Source organism: Hemiscyllium ocellatum, chromosome 25, assembly GCF_020745735.1.
Source record: "Hemiscyllium ocellatum isolate sHemOce1 chromosome 25, sHemOce1.pat.X.cur, whole genome shotgun sequence".
NCBI lineage: Eukaryota > Metazoa > Chordata > Chondrichthyes > Orectolobiformes > Hemiscylliidae > Hemiscyllium > Hemiscyllium ocellatum.
In genome coordinates this window covers 25,615,664-25,640,984 of record NC_083425.1, presented here as the reverse complement: position 1 = coordinate 25,640,984, position 25,321 = coordinate 25,615,664, and the positions used below count along the sequence as shown (strand labels likewise).

Here is a 25,321-nt window from a genome sequence, read left to right as displayed (position 1 = left end):
TACCAACTAAAGCCTAATGTTCCAGATTTATGCCATTAGAAAAGGAGAATCTTTGCAGTGCCAACAGTTACACTGTGAAAGAAAATTTACTGACAAACTTCACCCATTAAGTTCTCCAGTTGAGCTATCTCATTGACATTTCTCCTGCTAGAAACCCGAAACTGAATCGCTTGCCTTATATTTGAGAAAAAGATTGCATTTTGTTAGAAACTACTAAGAAAGAAGTCTTATAGTACAATGACTATGACTTTACAAAAACATGGCCAATATTGTCTTGTGATTCATGCAGTTTTTGTTTTGGTGAATGACAACTCACAAGTTAATAGACAAAGAAAAGGCAGATTTTTTAAAACATCAGATATGAATCTGAAAATTTGTCCAATGAAAATATTTTTTGAAAATGTTAAACTTATCAGCATTACAGCATTTGATGATAGGTAAATTATACAAGCTTAGTGAGGAGTCACACTGTAGCAGTCATGCAGCAGTATTAAAGTGAAAACCAATCAATAAAAATAGTTGCAAATAGCAAGGATAGCAACTAAATTAGAACTGTTGGTTTTATATATAATGGGCACAACAGCCCCCAGATTTTTTGACTTCGCCAATTGACTACTATGGCATCAAGTTGTGTTTTTTTTACCAATGTCTATAGACATACATGAGATTCATACACTTCTCAGCTGATCAAAATGTAAGCCCATTGGGTAGCAAGACTAATTCTTTGTGGCAAACTGTCTGCCCCTCCATTCTTTTGTAATTGCTGGAGACCACTTTCTCTTCAGACCATGACAGAATGTTTTACAGGATGGTCTGATGGTTTTTATCCCTTGCAGTCTTGTTTTTCCAGTAAATAAAATCTGCACGTTTGTAAATAGCAGATTTGTGATTGTCTTCCACACAATAATACTTCAGAATTAAGAAGAAAATACCTTTCAGCATAGTTCAAACAAAAGAAGAAAATCCTGCTAGTGGGGTTCTGGATCCTGGTGCGAGGCTGCTAGCAGGCCGATACAGGGTGCTTGACTGGCTGGTATTATTGGAGGGATGTTGGGGTGTGGGTGTTAGACTCCGTTTAGCTCGGTAGAGGCTGCCTTGCTGTGTGGCCGGAGGTACATGGATGCTGCTGGTCAAATTAGTGGAAGGTTGATGATTGTGAACTGGATCACCTGATTCACTCTCTGTGTAATCGTAGGCCTGAATTCTTGAAATGCCTTTCTGCTGCCGTCGCCATGAGTTGTAATACGTAGGATCACTTATGTAGTGATTAACAAAAGAATGTGTCTTCGGTCTATTTTGATCAACTTCACATTCACTGTCACTTCCCTGTTGAAGACAAGGAATTGTCAAAAGTTTAATAATTACAATTGTTTACTGTGTATGAGAAAGCATTTGTGAGAGGTGCACAATTTGATTTTAGAAACTGTTGTCATTTCTTGTCAGAGGCTGCTGATTTTAAGTCTGGAGGAATAAAGAAATTAATAAGACATTTACAAATTTAATAATTCAGCGCTTTATCAAAATAAGAAAATTATCAACAAACTTTTCCCTTTACACAATAGTTTGAGGAATAAAATTTTGACTATGTCATTGTAGTGAAAAACCTTGTCCTCCATAGGCATGGTTGTATTGAAAAGCTGTAGGTAAATTATCTGCATGTTTACATGCTCAGGTCTACGGGGTCCAGCTCAAGCAGTATCTTGACTTTAAAATCTTTATAGTTGAAAATGGCACTGTTGGAGTGGCACTGAAAATCAGAGCTGAAAATGTGTTGCTGGAAAGGCGCAGCAAGTTAGGCAGCATCCAAGGAGCAGGAGAATCGATGTTTAGGGCATGAGCCCTTCTTCATTCCCGAAGAAGGGCTCATGCCCGAAACGTCGATTCTCCTGCTCCTTGGATGCTGCCTGACCTGCTGCGCCTTTCCAGCAACACATTTTCAGCTCTGATCTCCAGCATCTGCAGTCCTCACTTTCTCCTTTAAAATCTTCATTTTCATTTTCAAATTCTTCCAAGGCCACACCTCTTCCTATCTCTATAATCTCTTCAAAACTATGATATCAATGCAGTCAACTGTACAAATTATTACAAAAAATATTTTGTTGCAATAACTTCAACATCATCTGAGAATTTTTCCAAAGAACTTGCAACAAGCATAACTAATTTCCCTTATCTCATTACAATTGACATTTGTGTTTTATAAACCAGTACTGCAGCTTCTTAAGTCCTCCTGAAAATAGCTCCAGTCTTTCATGAATGGAAACATTCGGCAGCACACATTGTGCATGCACATACACACGACTGCAACACAACTGCATACTTTCCAACAATGTCACTCTTCACTGCTTTACTGGAGATTCAGATTACTCTTTGATCCTCTTGATAACCTGAAAGTTATGAAAATTTTAGATACATGGAAGGAAATCCAAAATGAGACCGATTTTTTCAATTTTGGTGCTATTTCACAGAATTTTTAAGAGACGGGTAGAAATCACTATTGGGGATATTAGTAAGTGTTTATTACACTTGTATCAAATTATTTGTGCAAATTCACAAATCTATATGATACCATGTACCAACGGTATCATGCTTGCCTTTATGTCAGGCTATAGTTTCAATCTACAATCCAAGACATGATCTCTCAATCTAAACTGACACTTCTCTACCTTTTGAGAAATTGTTGCATTTACTGGAATTGCCATGTTTTGGTTGAGACATTAAAGCATGGCTATGTTTACCTGTTTGAGTATATGGCATGGCATTATTCAAAAAGATACAGATGAAATCTCCTGGTGTTCTGGTCAATATTTACCTTCCAACCAATACCAGCAAAACAGAGTAACTGCTCATTTATTTCATTGCTCTGAACACTACATTCCTGTGCATAAATTGGCTGTCACATTTGCATACAAAATATATTGACTACACATCAGATGTGTATTAACTGCTTCAGCGCATTGAGTGCTTAATGGCCATTAAATAAACAAAGTTATTCTCAACTATTATTGTTTGTGTTACTTTAGTGGAATCATAAACCAGTATGTTTCAATGAAGGTATTAATTTTGTTCCTGTTTGATAAGTGGAAACAAGCTTGTTAGGAATATTCATACAATAACATTCCATACAGCATAGACCCTTCAGTCCAATTAGTCAATGCCAACCATAATTCCAAACTAAGCTAATCTCACCTGCCTGGGCTTGGCCTGTTCACTCCAAACATTTCTTATTCATGTACTTATCTAAATGTGTTTTAAAATTGTAACTGTACCTGCATTCACCACTTCCTCTGGAAGTTCATTCCAAACACACACCACTCTGTGTAAAAATAATTGGCTCTCAAGTCTTTTTTAAAATCTTTCTCCTCTCACCTTAACAATATGCACCTAGTCTTGAAAGCCTCCAACCCAGGGAAGAGACACCTGCCATTCACCTTATCTGTACCCCTCATGATTTTATAAATCTCTGACGTCACCCCTTACCTCTGATGCTCCAGTGAGCCTATCCATCCTCTCCCCATAACCCAAACCCTCCATCCCCAGCAAAATCCTGGTAAATCTCTTCTGAACCCTCTCAAGCTTCATAATATACTTCCTATAACAGGTGACCACAACTGAACACAGTACTCCAGAAGAGGCCTCACCAAGATCCTGTATAACCTCAACATAATGTCCCAACTCCTATTCACAAAGGTTTGAGCAATGAAGGCAAGGGTGCTAAAAGTCTTCTTAACCACCCTATATATATATATATGACACAAACTTCAAAGAATTATGTACCTGAACCCCGAGGTTTCTCTTCCACAACACAAGCCAAGGCCCTACTTTTCATTGTATAAATCCAAAGAAATGCAGGTTAGGTGGATTGGCCACACTAAATTGCCTATAGTGTCCAGGGAAGTGCAGGTTAGGTGCGTTATCCATGAGTTTTTGCAGGGTTACAGAGATAAGATAGGAGGATGGGAATGGATGAGATACTCTTTGGAGGGTCGGTGTGGGCTTGTTTGGCCGAATGGCCTGTTTCCACATTGTAGCGATTCTATGAAAGTCCTGCCCTTGTTTGTTTTCCTCAATGCAATATCTTGCATTTATCCAAATTAAACTCCATCTACCACACCAGCCCATTGATCCAATTGATCTTTGGTAAGCATTTGTAACATCAAGAAAATACTGTAAACTGTACTTATTAAAACAAGACTTTAACATAATTTTAAACTTTAAAGAATACTTTGAAGATAAATGCATAAGGGAGAAAATATAACATGCAGAACTTTATAGGGACTTAAATAACATAGCCTACAGCAAGAAAACTGATAGAATTGTGAGAGAAATCCAATGAGACCGACCTTGACATTGGGAGCAACCAGCTGCATTTTTCAAATAAGTTCCAGGCTTTGAGATGAGATTCTCATTATGCAGCAGTGAGATGCCTAGTAATGGGGATTATTGCTTGATAACAACCACCCTAACACTGAATCTCACCTTATTAGTATGCAACGTCCTATTCTACCACCTGTCATGAGGAAAAGAGACATTGACAATTCCCATATGAAAGCCTAAGTGGATATATGGCAAGGCCAGTTCACTGCTTACACATCCAGGCTGCCATCTTGGACACCCAGTCACATGTTTAGGGAATGCTCCAGGGTATCAGCCACATACATCCCTTTCCACGGATGCTGACATCTAACACATCAGCCTCTCAGAATTACCATGATCTGCTTGTACTTCTGTACTTTGGGGTTCACTGGCAACTAGCATTGCAATGCAAAACAAAGGACAAGTACCCAGTTTACACACTGGGCCAGACTGCCTCTCAAGGCTGTTTCCTTGCTCTCTTAGCAAACACTCACTGTGGGCCCTCCTGAATGCTCATCGCATCCCTGTCTTGCATTGCCCTTTTTTATGCTTTGGCTCCTCAGGCAGATCCTCCAAAATGATAGCACTTCTGTCTTGCCTTCCTGTTTAGAGCAGACACAAAAGCAGGAAGCTTGTCATGGTTGTCAGCAGTCCTCAGTCACTTCAAGGGAGACACCATTCAATCAGGGGGTCCCAGCTCAGCAAGTCAAAGGCAACTTCCATTACCAGTAGTGTTGCTTAGGCATGGGCAGTCAGCGAGTTGGGGAGTTAGGATCAGGCCCTTCACCTTCTAAAAGGGCAAGAAGCCAAAACTTTGGTTTCCCACTATGCATCTTTACTGTACTACTTTTTTCCTGGAATGAGAGGAAGGCAGGGATCAGTGAGATGAAAGAGGGTGGCACATCTTTTTGTGCTGATGCAAATGGAGGGAAAATGGTGATTTTTCTCAAATTACTGAGTAGACATTACATAGGGCATGCAGATTGGTGTTGTGCATTGGAGTGGTTAGAGCATTGGTGGGAGGTGAGAGCTGTAACAGAAAGAGAGTGAGTATGAGGTAGCAGAGAGAAGATGGTTGCTCCTGGCATAGTGTAATAGATCATTGACCTTCTTCCTGCATTGCTGGACACTTCTCCAGACAGCCAAGACCTGGGCAGCAACCTCAACCCAGGCTGTCAGGGCCTGGTGTTTTTGCTTTCACTGCTGGTGCTGGAAGATGAGGATGGCCCATCTCTGCATCATCCCATCCATCAGAATCTCCAGGTCTCTGTCTGCAAAGCAACACAGCAATTTCACCTTTTCTTCCATGTCCGATGCAAATGTCAGTCACTGTGCAGAACAGTTCCTGACTCTTAGTGCTTTTCTGGGTGCACAATGCCCTTTCAAGATGGTATTGGCGCCATGAAATATGGGCTGTTCTGGGATATCCTGGTAATAGTGAGATTTTCTGAGCACGGTGAGAGGTAGAATAGAGCTGGCATCGGATGCAAGTTTCACCATATGGGAGAGATAGATAGTTAATGAGGCAAGATTGGGATTATATGGTGAGAAGTTTCACTGTGTCTGACAGAAAGAACCTCTCTGTGAACTTGAAATTGACACTCAGCCAAAATTTGACAATATACAGCACAATTGGAAACTTGCAAAATATAAAAGTTTGGATTTCAAAAGGAAAATAAGTTTGCATAGACATGTTATACCTGAACAGAGCAGGAACTGAATTCCTTCTGCAACATTTTGCTTGTGCTGTTGGAAGGGCTTTAAACTAACTTGGCAAAGATATGGGAACCAGGAGAGAATATGACAGAAGGATATCAGGGTTCAAAAATACTTGGAGAGACAGATGAGCATAAAGAGTAGTAAATCAATACATAATTTCGGAGTAAAGGAGAACATAATGAGGTCAGGTTTATTGAGCATGTCTGTGATTGAATGGAAAATATTAAATTAGATTGGGAGTTACAGGCACAGATTGCTATGTGAAAATATGTTGTCATGATTTCAAAGATTTGACTCAAGGAAGGGCAGGATTGCGTGCTAAATACTCCTGGGTTCAAAATGTTGTGACTAGATGGAAGAGGAGGGAAAGGAGGATGGCTGATAATATTGGTTAACAGGAACCTTGTAGTTCTGGTGAAAGAGGACATTCTAGAGGGTTGAAGGAAAATTGATGAAGCTTGAGCTAAGGAGTAAAAGGATGCAATTACACTGCTCAATGTGGTCTACAGGCCACCAACTTCAGTAAAAGATGTGGAGAAACAAATCTACAGGAAAATTGCAGAGATTGGCAACATTATGGAATAATTAATTACTCAAATACCAGAATTAAATTTTATCGTCATGTGTACTCAAGTGCAGGGATACAAGAGTACAGTGAAAAGTGTACAAAGTCACCATTCCTGCACCATCTTAGACACAAAGGTACCTAGGTACAAGGTAGAAAAATAAAGAAATAAAGATACAAATTCAACATTATAGTCCTTCTTAAGTGCTTAGCCATGCTGGTCTTGCAATCCCCACCAGGACTTGATCTCCTCTGTGCTGAGCTTATCGAATGCAATAGGCTTGCTCTGCCCACACTGGATCGATCAAATAAACCCTGCTAGTGTAGACGGCAGCAAGCAGCAAGCGTTTCCAGATTGTATTTAAGAGATTTTCCCATAAGACCATGTGTCCAGACCAACAAAAAAGAACGCACTGTTGGATATGATTCTTGGAAATGAATTGTGCCAAGTGGATCAAGTATCGGTGGGGGAACGTTTAAGATGATTCTGGATACTGAAAATAGTCACTCCAGAAAAAAAAAATCATTTGGGAGAGATCTTGACTTCAATGCAGCAAGATAGAGTCAGGCATGATAGCATGTAATGAAAGATTGGCAGGAAAAGCTACAATTGAGTAATTGCCTACCTTCAAAGAGGACATGGGTCAGATGCAACTGAAGTATATTCCCACAAAAGGGAAAGGTAAGTCAAGCATAACTAGTGCTATCTGGGTTACAAAGGAAAATACAAATTAACTTAAAGAAGAAAAGTATACTAATGTCAGGTGTCAGAGAGGAAATACAAATGAGAATCAGGAGGAATATAGAAGGTTCAGAATGGAGGTAAAAAAAAGCATATTAGAGAAGCAGAGGAATTATGAGAAGAAGACTAGAAGCTGATATCAAGGGGAGTCCCAAAGTCTTCTAAAAGTTTCAGAGCAGTAAAAAGAGAAATGGGCCACATCAGGAACCAGAAAGGGTATCTACCCATGGACACAGGAGTCATAGCTTAGGTACTAAGTGAATACTTTGCATCTGACTTTACCAAGGAGGCAGATAATACTAGAAGGGTTCAAAATTGATAAGGAAGAAGTGCTGGATAGACTGTTGGTACCTAAGGATATTTAACATAATGAGAGTGAAGGGCAATGGCTTTAATCTTTCAGCATTTGCTAGATTCAAAAAAAGTACTAAAAGACTAGAGAATTGCAAACATCAGGTCTTTGTTAAAAGAAAGGATACATGGATAACCTTAGTAATTACGCATCAGTTATTTTAATTTCAGTATCCTGTGCACACACAATGGAGCAACCAACCTCCTGCTGCACCATAACATTCTGGTGATTGTGTGTAGCTGAATTGATGGATCTTCATTTATAATGTTCATAAACTCTGTTAAAATTATCTAATGATTTTGTACAATTACAATTTTGAATCATATTTTGTGTGTTAGAATGGCTGAGCAGTACCAAAAGCAGTATGTTTTGCCTCAGCTAGACAGCTGCTTGCTCTGAAGTAGAAACCTGAAGCTGATTGTACAAAATATTGGATTGTTTATTTCCCTTACAATGGCTCTGATTTTTTTTTGAGAATTGGACAAAATAATTGGTTTTCTTATGTCTGCCACTTTTGTTTTTACAAATTCTCCACTACCTTAACGGTGGGGGTGCAAAAGCGATGACGATGTCATTGGATATCAGACAGGGATGGTTAGATTCTGTCATGGCGGATGTCATAGGCTACCCTTGTGCTGGACAAATGTTACTTACCATTTAGCAGTACCAGCCTGAATATTGTCCAGACCTTGTTGTACAAGTCACGGACTGCTTTAGTACCTAAGGAATTGTGATTGGCACTGAACACTATGTAACCATCAGTATACATTCCGACTTCTCACTCCATAACAGAGGGAAGGTCATAATTGAAACAGCTGAAGATGCAGCCTGAGTTGCTCTTGCAATGATAATCTGCATTAAGATAAGTGGCTTCCACAACCACAGCCAGCTTCCTATGTCCTAGGACTGCATCAATGGAGAGTTTGCTGATTGACTTCCATTGGATTTATTTTTGCTTGGGCTCCTTGATACCAAACTCTGTCAAATACTGCTGTGAGATCACATCTTTGTATTTTTTTTATTTTTGGATTGTAGACCAAAATGGTACACCAAGATCCTCTCCAAACCACAAACCATCCTGATTTGAAATTGTCTCATTGCTCCTTCACGGTTTCTGGTTTAAAATCTTTCAAGTCCCCTGTTAATTGGACCATAGGTATAGTTTCGCCATATGGACCACAGTGGTTCAACATGATCATCTCAGGGATAATTACAGAAATGCTGCCCAGATTAGTGATTCTCTAATCATATGATAGAATTTAAGAAGAATGCCTATTGGGACTTTTTGTTTAATTTCTCATCCCAAGGATGGCATCCCCCAAAAAAGCTACATGCCTGCACTGAAGTAGAATCATAGAACCATTGAATTCCTACAGTGTGGAAGCAAGTGATTCGGCCTGTCAAGTCCATGCTGGCCCTCCAAATTAGAAAACATCAAAAGGCTTTGAATGGGGAATGGGAGAAAATATCTCTGGATCTTGAAGTGACAGATGTGTAATGAATGTCTCCAATTCATGGAGGAATGCATATCAAGCTACAGTTAATTGCTCTAATTGCTAACATGCAATAAACTATATTTTGTCCAGACAATAATCCTCTGTTAAAATTAACTTGTAGTTGTTCTTCTATCACTGTAAATGAAATAGGCTATTAAAACCAGTACCTAGTCAAATAGAGGACTGGTGGAAGTATCCAACTACTCACATCAATTTAAAAGTTAGGATAATATTTAAATAGTAACACACTGAGACCAAAATTGTTATGACTGTGAGCCCTTAATATATTAACCTATTATATGAAACAGGAGCAAAAATAAACCATTTGGTCCCTTGACCCTGCTGTGTCATTCAACAAGATCATAGCTGATCAGTTTGTATTTCGAACTCCAGATTTCCATCTATCCTCAATAAACTATGACCTACCCTGCCTAACAAGAATCTATTGCTCCTGTCTTAAAAATATTCATAGTTTACAAAACCATGAGGAGCATGGATAGGATAAATAGGCAAAGTATTTTCGCTGGGGTGGGTGAGTCCAGAACTAGAGGGCATAGGTTTAGGGTGAGTAGGTTAAATATAAAAGGGACCTAAGGGGCGACTTTTTCACACATTTGGTGGTGCGTGTATGGAATGAGCTGCCAGAGGAAGTGATGGAGGCTAGTACAATTGCCACATTTAAAAGGCATCTGGATGGGTATATGAATAGGAAGGGTTTAGAGGGATATGGGCCAAGTGCTGGCAAATGGGATAAGATTAAGTTAGGATATCTGGTTGGCAGAAATGAGTTGGACCGAAGGGTCTGTTTCCGTGCTGTACATCTCTATGATTCTATGATCCAACTTCCACAGACTTCTGATGTAGAGAGTTCCAAAGTCATACAACCCTCTGAAGAAAGAATTATTCTTTATATTTGTTCTGAAAGGGTTACCCCTTAACTTTGAAATAATACCCCCAGTTCTGGACTCACCCACAAAAGGAAACATCCTTTCCACATCCACCTTGTCAAGACCAGTCAGAATCTTATAAACGCTAACCAAGTCACACCCTCTCTTCTAAGACAAGCCCAGCCCTTCAAACTTTTCCTTACAAGATACCTCGAGGTATCAGTCCAGTAAACCTTAAATAAATTACCTGCAATGCATGAACATCTGTTCTTAAATAAGGAGACCATCACTGCCCACAATATTCAAGATATGGTCTTTCAAATGCACCACTTAACTGAAATGTGACATCTTTTTTTATACAAAAACAGAAATTGCTGGAGAAACTCAGCAGGTCTTGCAGCATCTGTGGAGAGAAAGCAGAGTTAACATTGTTTATGTGACCCTTCCCTTCCCTCTGTTACCTTTTCTTTGCCTAGTCCCAACTCTTGTTGATATTTACTATAACTTCTCACCTTCCAATCTGTGATACAGAATGTCCTGTATTCAGCAAAGGACTCAGTTTCGACTTTCTGTGCCCTCAACTCGATGATTTTCAGCACAACATGACTTTGAACCCTTCTTACATTGCTTTTGCTTTCATGTCCATTTCTTTGGACTGGATTCCTCTCACCATCCTGCAATCCCCTTCACCTGCCTCCAACACTCTCCCTTTACCTGGATCTCTTTCCCTGTATGTTTACCTGCACTCAGCTTGTTCATTGAGAACTGCTGACATTATTTCTGTCGCCTTAATTTCTATGTGCCAATCCCCTCTCCCTCTGAACTGATTGCACACAGTGCTTCACATCCAACCCTGACTTTGTAATCAAGTCTGTCAACAAGAGTGGTGCTGTTGTTGTCTGACTTACTGACTTTCACATACTCAAAAACAGCTGTTTTCCCTGCTATTATCTGATTTTGAAATAGAGCTCTCAAATGGTAATTCTGATCTCTCTCCACACCTTTGCTGCGGCTGTAACACTATATTCGTTGTTCTGCTCTTGTTCTGCTATCCTGAAGCACTTTGTATGGTACGACCTGCCTGTATAGCATACAAAACAACCCTTTTCACTTCATCTTGGTACATGTGCCAACAAAACAAAATCAATCAAATAACCTCTACATTTGGGGAGACTGAGCGCCAGCTTTCAGACACCTCCACTTATCTCTCCCTTGACCACACTATCGAACATCAGGCTATTGTATCCACAAAGGTCACACACAGCCCACTTCTACCTCCTCCAGTTCCGAAAGAGGGTCACTGGACTGAAAATATTAATTGTACTTTCCCAATGCTGTCAGACCAGGTGAGATTCTCAAACAATTGCTGTTTTAGTTACAGATCTTTAACATCCTCAGTTCCTTATTTTATTATCCTTTCATAATGAAGGTGAGCATACCATTGGCCTTTTTGATTATAGAACATAGAACATAGAAGGATACAGCGCAGTACAGGCCCTTCGGCCCTCGATGTTGCGCCGACCGAGTCCTACCTAACCTATACTAGCCCAATAACTTCCAAATGCCTATCCAATGCCCGCTTAAATGAACATAAAGAAGGAGAGTTCACCACTGATACGGGCAGGGCATTCCATGAACTCACAACCCGCTGTGTGAAGAATCTACCCCTAACATCTGTCCTATACCTACCACCCCTTAATTTAAAGCTATGTCCCCTAGTAACACCTGACTCCATTAGCGGTAAAAGGTTCTTAGTATCTACCCTATCTAAACCCCTAATCATCTTATACACTTCTATCAGATCTCCCCTAAACCTTCTCTTCTCCAATGAGAACAGCCCCAAGTGCCTCAGCCTTTCCTCATAAGATTTTCCTACCATTCCAGGCAACATCCTGGTAAACCTCCTCTGCACTCGTTCTAAAGCTTCCACATCCTTCCTATAGTATGGCGACCAAAACTGCACACAATACTCCAGATGAGGCCTCACCAGAGTCTTATACAACTGCAACATGACCTCAGGACTCCGGAACTCAATTCCTCTGCCAATAAAGCCCAGTACACCATATGCCTTCCTCACAGCACTATTTACCTGGGTGGCAACTTTCAGAGATCTGTGTACATAGACACCAAGATCCCTCTGCTCATCCACACTACCAAGTAGCCTACCATTAGCCCAGTAATCCAACATCTTTTTATTCCTACCAAAGTGAACGACTTCGCACTTAGCTACATTGAATTCCATTTGCCACATTTCCGCCCAGCTCTGCAACTTATCTATATCCCGCTGTAACCTACCACTTCCTTCCTCACTATCCACAACTCCACTGACTTTCGTGTCATCCGCAAACTTGCTTACCCAGCTTTCAAGTCCTTCCTCTAGATCATTTATAAAGATAACAAAAAGCAATGGTCCCAAAACAGATCCTTGTGGTACACCGCTAGTAACTGCGCTCCAAGATGAACATAATCCATCAACTACTACCCTCTGTCTCCTTCCAGCCAGCCAATTCCTAATCCAAACCTCTAATGTATCCTCAATGCCATACCTCCGAAGTTTTAGCATTAGCCTACCATGGGGAACCTTATCGAACGCCTTACTAAAATCCATATACACAACATCTACTGCTTTACCCTCATCCACTTCCATAGTCACCTTCTCAAAGAACTCAATAAGGTTTGTGAGGCACGACCTGCCCTTCACAAAACCATGCTGGCTATCCCTGATCACGTTATTCCTACCCAGATGTTCATAAATCTTATCCCTTACCATTCTCTCTAAGACTTTGCCCACCACTGAAGTGCTGGACCTGCGTATGTTGTGACTTATGCACTAGAACGCGTAAATTCCTCTTCACCTTGGAAATCTGCAATCATTCACCATACTAATCTGCTTTGTTATACTTCCTGCTAAAAGTGAAAACTTCGCATTTTTCAACAGTACTCTCCATCTGCCATATTTCTTAGCTTCTAAATTTATTGCTATGGCTCAAAGAAACAACAAAATGTTTCTGTTGGATTGAGTTTTAATTTGATTTTGTTGGCTTGCCGAAAATTGTCACAAATAGAGTAATCTTTTTTACTTTTGTATTTGGAAATGTCAATGGGAAAGGAAACACAGTAAATCTGATATTTTCTCCCCCAGATTCAAGATTTGTCAAGTCTCCAGAAAGCGGGTTTGCTCTGTTTTTATACTTAATTGAAACCATTTGATGAAATCCCAATCTTCTCCCATTGCCTGATGTTGAAAAGAACTGAGCACAACAGGATGTACCTCATCAAATAATGTTTTGCCAGTAGCATTTCAGTTGCTGAGACTTGTCTAAGCTGATTTGGCTTGTACTTAGTGTATGAAATATTTGTGTTTATGTTGAATTGTAGATATAGCAAGTAGTAACATTGATCTCTTGGTTTCCACTAATTGTAGATGTTGAGTGCATTCATTTTGGATTGAAGCGCTATGTATTGGAAAGATGTAGACTAAGAAGTGCAAATTTAATACTGTGGTTCCCTGATTTTAAGTAAGTTAGCCATAATTGGATGCAGCTGAAATGTCAAAGAGAATATAATTTTACAATATTGGAAATAAACAGTAATTGTTTCTTTGGTGGCATTGTAGGTCTACCTACAGCACACAAATTGCAGTGGTTCAAGAAAGCAGCTTACGACCATTTTCTGAAGGGCAACAAGGAACAGGCAAGAAGTGCTGGCCAGCCTGAGACACTCATGCCCATGAGTGAATTTCAAATATGGTTTCAGTTCATAATGTGTGAGCATTGGGCATGATCGTGAATAATGCTACTGTAACTGAATAAGGACTGACTTGGTACCTATAAAGAGGGGAGACTAGTATATGTGGCTAGTATTTTAAGAATTGTTGAGTCAACCTTGGTTCTTTTACTAATGTTTGAGTGACTCCTTCATTTTAAGTATTATACTCAGTACAGGAATTTAAGCTTTCCACCTTTTTGTGACCAAAGTATTATTTCAGCTGGCAGGCATATTTTATTATTTGCAGAAATTGCTGCAAATTGTATAATGGCCATGCATGTTTGGCAGTCCGATTTATTATTTTTGATACTTTTTAAAATAATAGTCATAAAGTGTCTGTTAATGATGAAGCTTTGATGGCCATGAAACAATATTTCAACTTAATTCAGTCAATGCATTATATAGTTATGTACTTGGCTGTACAATATATCATGTAGTTCTGTAAATTCTGGCTCTGTTTGTCATACTTGCACACGTTTATTTGTTGAAAGGCTTTTTTGTAAAGTGAGTAGCTTTAGTACAAATGCATTATTTTTAGGAGAAGGAATTTGGAATTATTTATCTGAGTTTCTAGTTCCCTCCTTTATATGCGATCTACAATGTAGCTCATTTTATTATACTGTAACTCCTTTGTTCAAAAATGAGACAGAAAGTTGGAAAATACAGGCCAGTAAATTGAATATCTGTCATGAAGATGACGAAAGAAGTTATTGTTAAAGACATTAAAGCAAGGTAGATCTAAGTAGAAAAGTTCAAGGTAATCAGGTAGAGTCAACATGGTTTTGTGAAAGGAGAATCATGTCTAACCAAGTTACTGCAGTTCTTTGAAGAAGCAACATGTGCTGTAGATAAAGGAGAACTGGATGTACTGTACTTGTATTTCCATAAGGCATTTGATAAGGTGGCACATCAAAAGGTAGCTGTAGAAAATAGAAGGAATAAAGAAGATGGTTTAATATATTGACACTGATAGAAGATTGTTTCCTCTTCACTAGCCAGAGTCTGCATAAATAGGCAAGTTTCTGATTGGCAGGACATAACTAGTGGTTCACCAGCAGGATCGATGCTGGGACCTCAACTGTTTGCGACTTATGCTGGCTAACTTTGCTGATGAGACAAAGATGGATAGGAAATTAAGTTGTGAAGCAAACAGTGGAAGAGAGGTAGATTAAGAGACTGTGCAAAGATTTGGCAGGTTGAGCATTACGTGGGAAAATATAAACTTGTCCATTTTCCTTGTAAGAATAAAAACATTATTTGTTTTCTAGCTAGCTTGCTTCAGTGAAAGGTACAGCTTAATAAACTTCCATTTAACTGAAGAATTGTTGAAAAAGAAATCATGGGAGACCTGCTACTGTTTGAGGTCTGCTCCCAATGTTATCTTTCCTTTAGCTCCTGCTGTTGTTTCCAATTTCGTATCATTATCTGGCACTGATCAAATTGCAGTAAAAACATTGTCCATCAAACCACAAAGCTTAAACTGGCAGCACCATACTGACTGCAGCATACAAAAAGTGGAATAATTTATTAATTGTGAAGAAAGCTAATACATTCATTTGCAAATATATCATGTTGAACCAAATGCCCTCCAGTTGCTGGTGAATTATATGGTGACTGTTTATATTTATATGTCTATATACAGACTGTCACAGATGGGACTGTCACTGATTTTGTTTTTTAACCAAGGAATAGTTCACTGAATTCATGTGAATTTTAATACAACTTATTAAATCACTTCATCCAAAAGACATGGAACAACTTAAGTTATGCAGAGACACATTCATCTTTAGTGAGATGTGATCCAGCTTTAATGCACTTCTCTATCTGTCACAGTATCTGCACTCAAAACTAATTAAAATGTGCAGTTTCAAGAAAGATGGGCATAGATTTGGGAGAGATTAAAGGACTTTACAGAGGAAAAAGAGGTTGGAAATAGGATGATGTCTCACAAGAATGGTGATGTCAAGGGGTTTTTTTTGTTAGGAGAGAGTTGGTGTCAACAGAATTAGAAGACAGAGGGAAGATAACTGACCAGAGACAATTAATTACAATATTAACTTGTGTGGAGTTAAGGAAGGGAATTAAGGTCATCAGCAATTTAGGATTCAAGGAGCAAGAGGTGGGTGTCATGGACAAGGTGAGCTATGAGGGGGCATGAGTGGAAATAGGAGAGAAACCAGTGAAATTTGCAAATTGAAGGCGAGGACAGGGGGAATTTTAGAGGGAGTTTGGTCTGGTGGCTAATGGGAAGAAAGAGCAAGGCAGAAGCTCTTGATTGAATGTTATTCATCTTAGCAACATGGAAATCTATGAGCTCCTTGCCCTTAAGTGAAGGTGAAAGGGACAGGTTTAAGGAGATGGTTTGCAGGAGAGAAAAGAAGTTGAGGCTCATCTTTACATGATCCTGGAATAAAGAACAGTTTTAGGAGACTAGAGCGTTTTTTTTAATGTGGTTGTGCTTGATCTCTGGTGGAAAGTAAATGCAAATTTTTGATTATATTCTTTCAAGTTTGACTTTATTGGCCCTTCAGAGGATGTCAAGAGAGGGAGAACATAGCATGATTTAAATAATTCAAGATGTGTTCCTTTCCAATATCAAAAGTCCCACAAACAGCAGTGTAAAACCAGAGACAGTCAATATTTTATAATAACATTGATAATTGTCACTTGCCATGTTTAATTACATTCTATAAATTGGAAAGATACCTTTCAACTTTGTGTTGCTAATACTGTTCAAATACTAACTCAAACCGTTAGCCACACAATACATTCTGCTACATTCCAATACTGTGTCAATAATCAATAAAAGACACATAGCATGCTGATGCCAAATGTGATTTTCTGTCAGTCAGTGTGTTATTAATAGCAGATATTTAACTGGGTGTATAAGGACAATATTAGATTTTTCCTTTAAAACACTATACAATTCAAAACAGGAGGAGGGGCGCAGACTTTCCATTTGGCCACAGTTGCCAATTCTGGCACAGATTGTGCCTGCTTTGGAAAGTATTTTTTTTTTGTCTGGTTTTTGCTTAAATCCTTTGGAATATCACGGAATGTAAACTTTAGCCAGCAAGTCAGACAACATTTGATTTTCAAAATCCTTCATATATTTAAAAGTGATAATTTGGTAGTTTGATTAAGATAATTGAATGTTGGTTTACAACAAAAACATGCATTATTTCTATGTCAATGCAATGCCTCTCAGTAACTGGAATTTTAATTCTTAAAAATCATTTACAATAAAAACCCTTTGATTTAAACTTTATTGGGATACATTAGCAAATTGCTGAGTTCAAATATCGAGAGATGGTCTTAAAGATTGTCAGTTTGGCTTACGGAAACTCAGCAATTCCGTGAAAGAAGTTGAGAGCTGCCAGATTCAGCAAGGAACTCCTTTTCCAGGTCAGGGGAGCAAAAGTGCTTTACACCCAGCTCCTCAAGCAGATCCCTCTGCTGCAATCACTCTCTACCAGCAATTAGCTGACAACCTCATCACAATGAATGTCTGAAACTTTCAACTATCACGTCCCCAAAAAGGTTGACTACTTCTTCACTTTCCATTATTTCTCTCCCCAATATCTAGCCATCTCCACAGTTTCTTTCCCACTTACTGCAGTCTCCCTCCCTCTTTCCATGATTTCTCTTTTCTGAATTCCCCAGCAGTTTCCAATTTACATTTATGTGGTCTTACACCCCAGGCTTTCCTTCTCAGCCACAATTCAGTCTTCACTCATGCCAGAGAGCAGGCAGGGAGCAGAATAAAAAAAAACTGACATGATTCCTGCCTCTAAATTCAGCAGGACTTCTATCAACTGAATGCCCCAGTTGATAAGCAATGCTATTGCAGAGGAATCTTTTTTAAGGAAGACACTTTTCAAAAACTTTTGATGATGAAGGTATGAATGGCAATCTCAATTTTTTCAAATCAAACAAACTGGGTAGAGGTTTTCTATGAGCTTCTGAATTCTGCCATCAGGCCAAGTCAGGCCCATATACTCCTGATGACCTTTGATTCTCTTGCCAAACAAGAATCTATCTAACTCTACCTTTAAAAAATTCCAATGATCCATGCCTCCATTATTTTCTAAGGCAGAGGGTTCCAAAGTCACACAACCCTCTGAAATTAAAAAATCTCATCTTGGACCTAAAAGAGGAACCCCAGTTTTAAAACAGTGATCCCCTAGTATTGGACTGACCCACAAGAGGAAACATCCTTTTACTGTTCACTTCAACAAGCTCATTCAGGATCTCATGCATTTCAGTAAACTTTGTCCCCACTTCTATTAACTCCAGTGGAAACAAGTCCAGTACGTCCAACTTTGCCTTCTAAGACAACTCAATCATTCCAGGTATCAATCGAACAAAGATCCTTTCAACTCTCTCCAATGCATTTACATCCTCCCTTAGTTTAGGAGATCAAAACCGCACACAGTATTCAAGACTTGATATTACCAGTGCTCTGTACAAGTGAAACACATTATGCTTATTTCTCTGTTCAATTCGCCTTGTAATAAAGGATAGCATTCCATGAGTCTTCTTCATTAACACAGAACATAGAATAGTACAGTACAGGCCCTTTGGCCCTTGATGTTGTGCCAACCTTTTATCCAACTCTAATATCAAACTAATCTACAAACCCTTCAATGTACTATATTCCATGTGCCTATCCAAAAGTCGCTTAAATGCCCCTAATGTATCTATTATCACAGCTGACAGTGCATTCCACACACCCAACACTCTCTGTGTACAGAACTGACCTCTGACATTTCCCCTAAACCTTCCTCCAATCACCTTAAAATTGTTCCTCCTTGTGATAGCCATTTCTACCCTGGGAAAAAGTCTCTGACTATTCACTCTATCTATGCCTCTCATCATCTTGTACATCTCTATCAAGTCGCCTCTCACTCTTCTTCACTCCAATGAGAAAAGCCTTAGCTCCCTCAATCTTTCTTCATAAGACATGCCCTCCAGTCCAGACAGCATCCTGATAAATTTCCTCTGCACCCTTTTGAAAGCTTCCACATCCTTCCTATAATGAGGTGACCAGGACAGAACACAATATTCCAAGCGTGGTCTAACCAGGGCTTTATAGAGCTGTAGCGTAACCTCGCGGCTCTTAAACTCAATCCCCCACTAATGACAGCCAACACACCATATGCCTTCTTAACAACCCTATCAACTTGGGTGGCAACTTTGAGGGATCTAAGGACATAGACTCCAAGATCCCTCTGTTTCTCCACACTTGCAAGAATCCTGTCTTTAACCCTGTATTCTGCATTCAAATTCGACCTTCCAAAATGAATCACTTCACACTTTTCCAGGTTCAACTCCACCTGCCGCTTATCAGCCCAGTTCTGCATCCTGTCAATATCCCATTGCAACCTACAACACCCCTCCACACTACCCACCACTCCACCAACTTTCATGTCATCAGCAAACTTACTAACCCACCCTACCACTTCCTCATCCAAGTCATTTATGAAAATCACAAAGAGCAGAGGTCCAAGAACAGATCCCTGTGGAACACTATTTGTCACCAAGCTCCAGGCTGAATACTTTCCACCTACTATTCTCCTCGGTCTTCTTTGGGACAGCCAATTCTGTATCCAGACAGCCAAATTTCCCTGAATCCCTTTCTCTTTTTTTCTGAATCAGCCTACCATGAAGAACTTTATCAAACGCCTTGCTAAAATCCATGTACACCACATCCACTGCTCCCTCTTCATCAATGTGTTTTGTCACATCATCAAACAATTCAATAAGTCTTGTGAGGCATGACCTGCCTCTCAGAAAGCCATGCTGACTATCTTTAATCAAACTATGGTTTTCCAAGTAATCATAAATCCTGTTTCTCAGAATCCTCTCCAATAATTTGCCCACTGCAGATTGGTCTGTAATTCCTAGGATTATCCCTAGTCCCATTCTTGAACAATGTTCTTGAACATTTGCCACCTTCCAATCAGCTGGCACTACTCCAGTAGACAGTGAGAACACAAAAATCATTGCCAAAGGCGCAGCAATCTCTTCCCTCACTTCCTGTCATAACCTTGGGTAATTCCAAGTGGCCCCGAGGACGAATCTATCCTTATGTTTTTCAAAATCTTCAACACATCCTCCTTCTTAACATCAACCTGTTCAAGCATATCAGCCTGTTTCACACTGTCCTCACAAATTACAAGGTCCGTCTTCGTAGTGAATACTGAAGCAAAGTATTCATTGGGGACTTCCCCTACCTCATCCGACTCCAGCCACAAGTTCCCTCTACTATCCCTGATCTGCCATACCCTCACTCTGGCCATTCTCTTGTTCCTCACATAAATGTAGATAATGCCTTGGAGTGTTCCTTAATCCTACCTGCTAAAGCTTTGTCATGCCCCCTTTTAGCTCTCCTACTCCATTCTTCAATTCCTTCTTGGCTATCTTGTAATCCTCTGGAGCCCTGTCTGGTCCTTGCCACCTCAACCTTAAGTAAGCTTCCTTCTTCATCTTGACTAGATGTTCCATATCCCTTGTCATCCAAGGTTCCTACACCCTACCATCACCTCCTTGCCTCAGTGGGACAAACCTATCCAGCACTGTCAGCAAGTGCTCCCTAAACAACCTCCACATTTCTGTTATGCATTTTCCTGAGAACACCCGTTCCCTATTTAGGCACCCCAGTTCCTGCCAGACCATTAAATACTTTCCCATACCGTCTGCTCCTATCCCTTTCCATGACTATAGTAAAGGCCAGGGAGTTGTGATCACAGTCACTGAAATGCTCTCCCACCGAGAGATCTGACACCTGGTCTGGTTCATTGCTAAGCACCAAATCCATTATGGCCTCCCCTCTAGTCTGCCTATCTACATATGATCCACATATCTGAAGCTGTCCCTCCTACACCAGCTCTGCAGCCATGTGTTCATCTGCATTTGTTCTCTGTTCCTAGCCTCAGTAACAAATCTGAGATTGCTAATCTGCTCGTCCTGTCTTTTAGCTTCCAACTTAACACCCTATATTCACTTTTCGGGTTTACATGCTATATCTGCATACTTGCTTTTTGTTACTCATGCAGAACACCTATATCCTTCTATACTTCAGAACAGAACCAACATCACTTTCATTACTCCCTTCTTTTTAAATGTCTAATTAACCTCTTGCTTTCCATTATTACATTTCTAGCTAATTTTCTCTTAAATATAGTGGTAATGTAACTAGATGAGTAATCCAGAGACTCAGGTGAATGTTTTGGGATTTGGGTTTGATTCCCAACATGGCAGAAGACAGTTGGCTCATGTGGCCTCGACCAAGGAACGAGAAACAATGACAGAATCAGCCCTGTGAACGTGGCAAAGTCCTCCTTACCAGCATCTAGGGGATAGGCCAGAATTGGGAGAACTATACCACAGAGTAATCAAGCAATATCCTGACAATCATACTCTCAGAATCATATCTTACAGACAATGTCCCAGACACTTTCACCATCATGTCTGGCAATGTCCTGTCTCACCAGGGGGACAGACCAGTCAAAGATGGCGACACCTTAATGTGTCGTTAGGAAGGAGTTGTCCTACATGCCATTAACATTGACTTTGAACCCTGTGAAGACTCATGGCATCAGGTCAAACAGGAGCAAGGAAATCTTCTGGTGATTACGATCTACTGCTCCATCTTGGTTGATAAATTAGGAAGGAGAAAGTGAGGTCTGCAGATGCTGGAGATCAGAGCTGAAAATATGTTGCTGGAAAAGTGCAGCAGGTTAGGCAGCATCCAAGGAGCAGGAAATTCCGAGGAGAAAGTGAGGTCTGCAGATGCTGGAGATCAGAGCTGATGAAGGCTTATGCCCGAAACGTCGAATTTCCTGTTCCTTGGATGCTGCCTGTCTTGCTGCGCTTTTCCAGCAACACATTTTCAGCTCTGATAAATTAGGAATACTTGAGGAAGTACAGTGAGTGGCTAGGGTACAGAATGTACTCTGGATGGGAGTCCACAATGTCCAACACTAAGAGTCAAGTATTGACCAAGCTGGCTTAGTCCTAAAATCAGAGCTGCTGGACTGCATCCATGACATATGGTGAGGAAATCAAATATAGACAAATGTCAACTTGCCATTGTCATCACCAATTGTCTAATTGTTGCAGATGCATCTATCCATGATGGTTGTTCAGAGTGATCGTCGTCATTTGTGTAGAAACAAAATTCCATTTTTACTTGAAGATAACCTCCATCTTGTTGTGTGGCAGGATCAAGCTAAATGGGTCAGACTTTGATCAGATCTAGCAAGTCAAAAACTGGTATCCATGAGGCATTATAGTGCAGTAACAGCAGCAGACTGTATTCAGCTATAATCTGTAACGTCATGACCCCAATTTACCATTACAACCAAGCTAGGGGATCAACCCCAACTAAGTGAAGAGTACAGCAGGGCATGCCAGTAGCAGCCCCTAGGCATACCTAAAAATGAGGCATCTGTCTGGTGAAGCTACAAGCTATTTGCATGTCAAACAGCAGAAGTAGCATGCAAATATATTGCTAAGCAATCCACAACCAACCAATCAGGTCTGCAGCATTACCACATCAGTTTTGAATGATGGTGAATAACTCAGCAACTAAAAAGGGATGGAAGCTCTGCAGATGTCCACATCCTCACTGATGGGGAAGTCCCACACATCAGTGCAAAAGGCAAGGATGAAACATTTGCATCCATCTTCAACTAGAAGTGCTGAGTGGATAATATTTTGATCTCTTCCTGAGATTTCCCAGCATCACAGACACCAATCTTTAGAAAATTCAATTCACTCTATAATATGAACATATGGCTGAAGACATTAGACGTTGTAAAGTCTATGGGACCGAACAAAAGTTTGGTAATAGTCCTGAAGACGTGCTGCAGAACAAGCTGGTTCTTCAGTAAGCTATAACACTAGCATTGACCTGACAATGTAGGGAATGACCCAGGTATGTCTTATGCTGGGAAACAGGATAAATGCAACCCAACTATTTAAAATCCTATCAGTTTAGTCACAAGTCACCAGCAAAATGATGAAAGCGTTTGGTGACAATGACATCAAATGGTGCTTAGAAAGAAATCAATCTAATGATCTAATAAACAACCTTCGCACTGGCAGAATTTAGTTTCAGCCAAGACCACTTCGGTCCGGTCTCATTACAGCTTTAGTCTAAACATGGTTAAAAGAACTGAACTCCAGAGATGAGGAGCAACTGCCCTGTGCATCCATGCAGCATTTGACTCAGTATGGAATCAAGGAGCCCTAGAAAAGTTGATGTTAATGGGAATCAGGGGAAAATGTTTCCACTCGTAGAGTCATACCGTATTTAAAGGAAAATGAATGTGGTTACTGGAGGTCAATAACCTCAGCCTCAGGACTTCAACTGCTTCATCAATTAACTTCAGTCCATTCTAAGGTCAGAATTTGGGCTGTTCATTGACGATCACACAAAATTCAGCACCATTTGTGACTCCTCCTACACTGAAGCAGGACATGCCTAGATGAAGCTGGACCTTGACAATATCCTGGTTTTGGCTGATAAATGGCAAGCAATATTCATGGTACATGAATGACAGGCAATGACCATCTCCAGCAAGACAGAATCTAACTATTGTCCCTTGATGCTCAATGGCATAATATCTCTGAATCCCCCAGTATCAGATCCTGGGGTCACCATTGACCAGAAACTGAACTCAACTGTTTCTATAAACACTGCAACTAATGGAGCAGGTCAGGACCTAGGAATTTGTGTAATTCAACTACTGTGTTCACATTCTGCAAAGAACAATGATGCATCTATGCATCTATGCATCAGTAGCACCTACACAATGAACTGCAGTATCTGAAGACTCCTTTGACATCATTTTCCAATCCTGCAACCTGTAGCACCAAGAAGCACAAGGGCAGCAGATATACTGGAAATAAAGACACACATCATCTTGACAATATCAACATTCTTCCAATGTTGCTGGATCAAAATTCCTTACAGCACTATGGGTATTCCTACACTCAGTGACTGTAGTGGTTCGGGAGGGTAGCTCATCACTAACTTCTGCAAAGCAATTAAGGATATGAAAAAATGCTAGCCTAACCAGCAATGCCTCATTCCACGAGTGAATGAAAAAAAATTGTTCAAATGTGCAACGATCACTTGCTCAGCTCAGTTATTCACCTAATGGTCAACCATGTGCCCTTTTATGAGTTCACAGACCAACCTTGATTTGCTTCCCACAGTCTTGTTTCCACCTTTCACTTGGGCTGTTCCAGATCTAAAACAGATTCCGTGATTTTCCATAAAAAATCTCAAACTGGCTATTTACAAACTGATAAGCATATTCACAAGTTTAATTGTACATTGGTCTGAATTGGGTGTTTGCTGTCACCATCCTTCCATTCTTGTGCAAAATGACGTTGAGAATTTCATCAGCTGGCAGCGCAAAATTATGCACCTGCCTATCTGTTTCCACCCCCGGATAATGCAAAAACCCTGCCCAAAATACCTACCAATTTCATCAATATGACACAATAGAATTATCCAATTAAGTTGTTGTGAAAGTAAAAAGCCAGCATTTGTCTGTGAATATTTAGCCAACATTGAAATGTCAATTATTCATTAAATACGAACAAGGGGGATGTTGGCAAGTTGTAACCTGTGTAATTTTGCAAGAATTCTAGATGCATACAGTAAACAAATTATCTTTGTGCAATTGTGTAGGAGGAAGAGCAACTGCATAAGCTTCAATTAGTCATTTTAAAAATATTTGTTCCTTTCAGATAAAATACGTAGACTTTAAAACTCACTGGACAAAGCAGACAGATCTGATTCCAGTTGAAAATGTTTTGCAGGTGATCACTGAGTATTGTACTGGGCTATGTCCTTGTGATAGTGCAATCATTTTCTGAAGGCCATTGGCAACATGCCCAAAATGACAATAAATCTGCACTGATTAATCTGGGCATTGAACTTCAGCAGGAAGCTGAAGCAACTCTTAATTGGTGGATTTTTTTAAAAGACTCTATGATAGACAGAACATATATATTTAAGAGAAATAATGTACTGTATTTATAAGCCCAGATTATTTTAGAATAAATTTAAACTACTGAATTGGGGATGGAGACTCATAAAAAAAAATAGCAATTGAGAAAATAAAAGCGGGAAAGAATGTTTGGCTTGCAGGACTAGACAATTTTCATCCCAGGTTTTTTTACAACAAGTGGGTGAAAATGTTATGTTTGTTCTATTATGGAAACAGGACTGGTCAAAGCCACAACTTACATTCCATGTGACTGCAGCAAAGGTATATTTTTCCTTCTTCTCTTTCTTGACCTGACTGCAGGCTTTGACATGACCAATGATATGATCTTCCTCCAACATCTTTCCACTGCCATCCAACCGTGTAGGACTTATTTTAATTGGGACAATTCTCAGCTGCACAATTCTATCCA

The 25,321-nt window shown here is 39.9% G+C and overlaps 1 protein-coding gene across 1 annotated transcript in view; it reads right to left on the bottom strand.

Moving 5' to 3' along the window:
* Positions 1–560: 560 nt before the first annotated feature.
* Positions 561–25,321, bottom strand: part of sdk2b (sidekick cell adhesion molecule 2b) — a 469,615-nt gene continuing 444,854 nt past the window's right edge. Inside the window, exon 46 of the mRNA XM_060844513.1 lies at positions 561–1,326. Within this exon, the coding sequence (XP_060700496.1) occupies positions 946–1,326 (381 nt within the window). The 3' untranslated portion in view covers positions 561–945. The remainder of the gene's footprint in view (positions 1,327–25,321) is intronic.